Raw genomic sequence first — 6,000 nt, 5'->3', positions numbered from 1 at the left:
CGCTCGGCGCCGCGTCGGTGGCGCAGGTGCACCGCGCGCTCCTCTCGCCCGAGTACGGCGGCCGCGAGGTGTCGAGCGAGCGAGCGGCGGCGGAGCGCGCGAGGTGCGTCGACTCACCGCTGCTGCTGCTGCGCGCAGGTGGCGGTCAAGGTGCAGCGGCCGGCCATCGAGGCGAAGCTGCTCGGGGACGTGGCTGCGCTCAAGGCGCGAGAGATAGCCGAGAGATAGCCGAGAGGTAGCCGAGAGATAGCCGAGAGATAGCCGAGAGATAGCCGAGAGATAGCCGAGAGATAGCCGAGAGATAGCCGAGATAGGAAGCTGCTCGGGGACGTGGCTGCGCTCAAGGCGCGAGCGCCGAGGGCGCGGGGAGGGTGCGGACTCTTCACACCCTCCAGCCGTGAACAGGGGGGAGTGGGGAGGGGGGGGCGGCGGACGGCGTCTCTTCACACGCCTCGCTGTGGTCAGGCGCTGGCAAAGGCGGTGCGAGGCTTTGACGCGATACCGGTCGACTACTACACCGTCTTCTCGGAGCTCGAGGTGCGGGACGCAGCCGAGACGCAGCCGAGACGCAGCCGAGACGCAGCCGAGACGCAGCCGGGACGCAGCCTCCCTGCGCCTTCTCCCCTCAGGTGCAGCTCTCCGACGAGTTCGACTTCATCAAGGAGGCGGCGGCGATGGAGCGGATCGGCGCCGCCCTCAGCACCGACCCAGCCACGGGCTCGCCTCGGCCTCCTCCCGTGGTCACGCCGCGCCCCGTCGGAGGGCTGGTGAGATGTAGCCGAGAAATAGCCGAGATATAGCCGAGACATAGCCGAGATGTAGCCGCTGGTGAGAGGCGCGTGTGGCGCGGCGGACTCGCTGCGGAGCGGCGAGCCGCCCTCCTCGGCCCTCCTCGGCCCAGATATATATGTATATCAGGTGACGAAGCGCGTGCTCGTGATGGACTACTTGCGCGGCGAGCCGCTCTCGCGCGCCGTCGAGGCATGTCCAGGACACGTCCATGACATGTCCGGGACATGACCTTAGGCGAGCCGCTCTCGCGCGCCGTCGAGGCGATGGAGGCGCGCGGCATCGACCCGGACTCGCCGGAGGCGCAGCTCTTCGGCCGAAAGCTGCTGAGCGCCCTGACCGAGGCGCGCCCCCCCCCCCCGCCCCCTCCCCGCCCCCTCTCGCCACGCACACTTGCTGCGCGCGCCACAACCAGTGCCACACACCAGCCACACCAGCCGCCACATATTTGTATCAGGCGTTCGGCCTCACCATCCTCGAGGGCGGCTTCTTCCACGCGGACCCGCACCCGGGCAACATCTTCGTGCTCGACGACGGCCGCGTCGGGCTCATCGACTTCGGCCAGGTCAAGCAGATCGGGGCGCGCGCGTCGACGACGCTGGCCAAGGTGATGGTTGCCCTCGCGGCGCGCGGCGCGGGAGGCGGCGAGGGGGAGGACGAGGCGCAGCTCGACGAGATCTCTCGCCTAAGGTCATGTCCCGGACATGTCATGGACGTGTCCAGGACGAGGCGCAGCTCGACGAGATCTCGCGCCTCGCTCTCGAGCTCGGCGTGCGGCTCCGCGACGGCTCGCCGCGCGAGGGGCCCGTACCCCCCACTGTGCCTACCCACCCCCTACCCCCACAGTACCCGAACCCAGGCTCTCCACGCGAGGGGCCAGCGGCGACGGCGATCTGGCTCTTTGACGGCTCGGTCGACACGCTGCCCGGAGGCTTCGACACCAACGAGCTCTCGCCGAACTCGCCGGTCAAGGCGCGCCCGCTGTATCTCGGCAATCTCGGCTGTATCTCGGCTGTATCTCGCCTCACCTCTCTGGCGCGAGGCTCCCTCACGCCCCTCCCCTCGTCGCAACGGAAGGTGCTCCAGTCCTTCCCGCAGGAGCTGACGCTGGTCGGCCGCTCCACGGCGCCGACTCCCAAACCCAAGCTCGCAGCACTTCTCTCCTTGACGCGGCGCCGCTCCTCGCCAGGTCCTCATCAAGGGCATCGCCTCCCGCCTCGGCGTCCGCTGGTCGCTGGCCTCGGAGTGGGCGCCGATCGCGCGCCGGCTCCTCGCTCGCCAGTCCGCGGCGAGGTCGCCGTTCGGCGCACCTCCCCGCCTCCGGAGCATCGTGCGGCTGCTGGGGCAGTGGGCGGCGGCCAAGCTGAGCGCCGTGGTGCTCGCACTCCCGCCGCCGCTGCGAAGGCTCGTTGCTGCCGTCGCGCTCCGTTGCTCAAAGCGAGGGTCGTCGCCCACTGGTCAGCTCGCCACGCAGAGTTGAGGCATTGAGACAGTTGCATTAGAGTGTTTACTCTGTACAAATATAAGCCGCGCTGCGGCGCCGCGCGCGGCGGGGCCCACCAGCCACCTGCCACCACATTTGAGATGAGACACCCCACGTCCCCACCTTCTGTGCGCACCGCTGTGTGGCGGCGCGCGCCCGCCAGCGCCCGCCGCCGGCGCGGCCGCGGCCGTCGCCGCCGGCGCGGCCGCGGCCGTCGCCGCCGGCCGGGCCGCCGCCGCGCGGGGTTACCCTCTTAAATGGTCATCGTTTATGTTAAAAATTGCAGTGACCAGTGTGTGTATATGGCGAGAGGAATATTGCTCCACACGCGCGGCGGGTAACGCGCCCATCGAAATTTTTAAAGCGCGTGTGAGTATCAGCGGCGATCAGCCGCCGCACACGTGTGTGGTGTGTCCTGCGAGTCACGCGTGGGCCCTGAGACGTGAGTGGTGAGAGCTCTGGAGGAACGTCTGACAGACGTCTGAGTCGGCTAGGGCGTAGGGGCTAGAGTCACGGGACACAGCGGGGAAGCTCTGGTTAAATGTCAGTCCGCACTGTCAGTGGTAATACCTGATACCTACAAGGCCGTATCCTTATACGTTATAGCTGTGCACGCCGCACGCGCGCAACGGGGACCGCACACACATACTTGACTCTCACAGACACACACGGTACGCACACATCTCTGAGCACAGAGCATGTCTTCCGACACACACGCTACACTTCTCACATCCATGGCAACTCCAGTACCCCGACGTCACGACGTCGTACGTGTGCGCCGGCAAGCCTTATGGAGCGCGACACGAGGCGCTGCGAGACTAGCTGCGAGACTAGGCTAAAAGACCTGCGGCAGCAAGCTGGTTGTGCCGTCGCCGTAGCATGCGTGCACTCCGGTCGCGAGCTGGACAGGCTGGCGGCAGAGGGGGCAGGTTGCTCCGTCGGAGCCTGCCCGCTCGCACCAGGCGACGATGCACTCCTCGCAAAAGATGTGCGAGCAGCCCTCGAGCACGACCGGCGCAGTCATCGGCTCCTGGCAGAGGGGCAACACACGCGTCCTCGTGCGACCCGGGCTGATCTCGCTCCATCTCGGCTGCTCTCGGTCCGGGCTGGCCTCGCCTGGCAAATGGAGCACGTGTCCTCGCCCGCCTCGAGCACCTCCTCGGCGGAGGCGTGCTTTCCGACGAGCACTTGCTGCGTGAGCAGGGAGCGCGTGGCGAGGAGGGCGGCGCGCGTGCGCTCGACGAGCTGGGTCAGCTTGAGCGTCAAGTAGAGGCCGGCCAGCAGGGACGCGAGGAGGCGGCCCCGCACGGCGTGCACCAGCCACGCGTGCCAGAGAGGGATGGGCAGCAGCGAGCGGTAGAGCAGGCCGCTGAGCTCGAGCACGGCGAAGGCGCGACGCAGCGAGCAGGGCGCGCGCACGCCGGCGGCGCCGCGCAGCGCGAGCAGCGCGCCTGTGGGACACGCGGCTGGACGTGTCGTGGACGTGTCGTGGGCGTGGCGCCCGCTGTAGGTGCGGTGCTGCCGAGCTTGAGGAGCATGCCGACGAAGCGGACCTAGGGTGTGGGTTAGGGTTAGGGTTAGGGTTAGTGCCGAGCTTGAGGGTTAGTGCCGACGAAGCGGACCACGACGTCGGCGGAGAGGACGGCGAGCAGCACTCCGAAGAGGGTCGCGCCGTTCAGGGCCCAGTCCGGGAGGCGGAGGAGGAGCTGCGAGACGAGGTCCCGCCCGCAGAGCAGCAGCAGCGCGAGGAGCTGCGTCACGATCTCGGCCGCCACGAGCAGCACCCCGGCGCCTCCGGGCGGCGCCTGCAGCAGCGGCAGCCACAGCCGGACGCGCGCGTTGGCGTGGTGGAGCACAAAGGTGCACCAGCTGAAGGCGAGGATGGGCAGCAGGTGCTGCTGGAGAAAGACGACGAGGAGCAGCCCGCAGAAGGGGACCGTGTCCTGCAGCCAGCGGACGCCGGCCGCAGCGACCGCCACACCGGGCGCTGCGAGGTCGCCCGTCTGCGGCACTGCCTCCTCGGCGGCGGCCGCCAGACTCTCCACAAGCGCCTCGGCGGTGATGCGCGGCGAGGTCGCAGGCTCCTCCGTACTCGTGGATGGGCCGCCGGCAGGCTGTCGCTCTGCCGTCGGCGCCTGAGCCGCTGCCGCCGCCGTGGACGAGCCGACGCCGGGGAGGTTTAGAGGGGTGCCTATCAGCGCCGCGCCGATCCTCTCGGCCGCCTGGGCGAGGCTCCGGGAGGGGCTGCCCGGTGGCAGCATGAGGAGCAAGCGACAGCTTGTCGCAAGCGGCTGGACGGCGAGAAAAATCTTTTTCGTGCCAACCGGGTTGACGCCAAGCGGCCATAACAGGTGTCATGGCTGTTCTGGCTGGCTGCTCAGAACACCCCTTCCACCTCATAACACCTCATAACACCTCCATCGCCTTTCTTTATGCCCACCCTACCATAACAATTACCCCCCCCCTCCCCCTTTCTTTTCTTCTCTTTAAAAAAGAAAAAACAATTCGCGCGATGACCGGCCGAGGGTGATTCGACGGTCATCCGCTTGTACGCGTGCACTCTCGCATGGCCTTCCCGCTCCCGCCCGCCTCCAGCGCGCTCGCGCTGGACATCGACGGCACCATCACGCCCGCAGACCAGACCGTGGTGCTAAACCTGGTCGATGCGGCGAGAGCGCTCGGCGCCCACGTCGCCATCAACACCGCTCGGCCGACGCAGTACTGCGACTCTCCCTTCGAGATGACGTCGCGCCTCGCGGCGCGGGAGCACCACCATTGCTGCGCGTGGGCGCTACGGGACCTGCTCTTCGGCAGCTCTGCGAGCCAGCTTGCGCAGGTGCCGCTCTGCAAGGTGTCCAACATGGACGCCATCGCGGGAGCGAGCGGCGTCCGCCGGCGAGCCTGCGCAATTCTGGTGGACGACCGACCCGAGAACGTGCTGGCCGTTAGCCGTGCCGGCTACACAGGGGTGCTCGTCGACGCGCGCAGCGGCATCACAGAGGCAGTCGCGCACAGCCTCCTCCGGCAGCTCGAGCGGTGCGCCGCGTGGGAGGACGAGGTCGCCACGTGAGGGTAACACTTGGCGTTCTGGACGTCGCAGCTACGACGACGCCAGCGCGGTTCCAGTCTGACAGCCAAAGAGATACGGGATGACTCAAATAAATAAATGAAAGGGCCAAACTCTGAGTCAGAGACTAGATGGATTTACTGACGTATAGAGGGACATGGACATGGACATGGACATGGACATGTGCATGTGACATGTGTCCCCGCCCTAGACGATCTTGTCGTCACAACCCGCCCTAGAACCCGCCACGCAGCGAAAACGGAGGTCGGAGCGCGGAGCGGCGAGAGTTGCGCTTGCGGGCCCCTTGAGCGTTGAGAGTTGCGAGGGCCGCGGTGCGGCTACGGCTGTGCGGCTGCGAGAGGGGCTGTGGTCGCGGGGGGGGGGGCGCCGCTGCGCAGCGTGGACGCGCCTACACCGCTCTTGCTCCACGGGATGACTTGCTTACCTCTGGGGGGAGGCGGGGGCCCCCGGAGGCACCGTGCGCCGCGCAGCAGTGCGGAAACGGGCGGCCCCGGCTCCACTAGTCTCCACTAGCACCGACTTCCCGAATGATTACGGTTGATTAGAAGGCAGATTTGGAGAGATCTCGAGGAGTACATACAGATAGACCCTCCAACCATCAGAAAACTCCGACCTGATCGGTCGTGCTGACCGCCGACAG

At 67.5% G+C, this 6,000-nt stretch overlaps 2 protein-coding genes across 2 annotated transcripts; one reads left to right on the top strand and one right to left on the bottom strand.

The window, feature by feature from the left end:
* Positions 1–513: 513 nt before the first annotated feature.
* On the top strand, positions 514–2,269 carry EMIHUDRAFT_453537 (hypothetical protein; the record flags this gene model as incomplete). The annotated part of the gene is made up of 8 exons (XM_005758563.1): positions 514–537; positions 630–767; positions 919–981; positions 1,053–1,133; positions 1,247–1,396; positions 1,513–1,596; positions 1,663–1,755; positions 1,979–2,269. Exons 2-8 carry the CDS (start codon positions 675–677, stop codon positions 2,267–2,269), a joined length of 855 nt encoding a protein of 284 aa, XP_005758620.1. The 5' UTR covers positions 514–537; positions 630–674.
* Positions 2,270–3,107: 838 nt separating this feature from the next.
* Positions 3,108–4,533, bottom strand: EMIHUDRAFT_219550 (hypothetical protein; the record flags this gene model as incomplete). The annotated part of the gene is made up of 3 exons (XM_005758562.1): positions 3,108–3,302; positions 3,428–3,646; positions 3,895–4,533. The coding sequence occupies 3 exons, from the start codon at positions 4,531–4,533 to the stop codon at positions 3,108–3,110; spliced, it is 1,053 nt and encodes a 350-aa protein (XP_005758619.1).
* Positions 4,534–6,000: the final 1,467 nt, after the last annotated feature.

The sequence above is a fragment of the Emiliania huxleyi genome (assembly GCF_000372725.1).
Source record: "Emiliania huxleyi CCMP1516 unplaced genomic scaffold EMIHUscaffold_86, whole genome shotgun sequence".
NCBI classification, from domain to species: Eukaryota; Haptophyta; order Isochrysidales; family Noelaerhabdaceae; genus Emiliania; species Emiliania huxleyi.
Note: the sequence above shows the minus strand (reverse complement) of the source record. Positions and strands in the feature narration are given on the sequence as shown.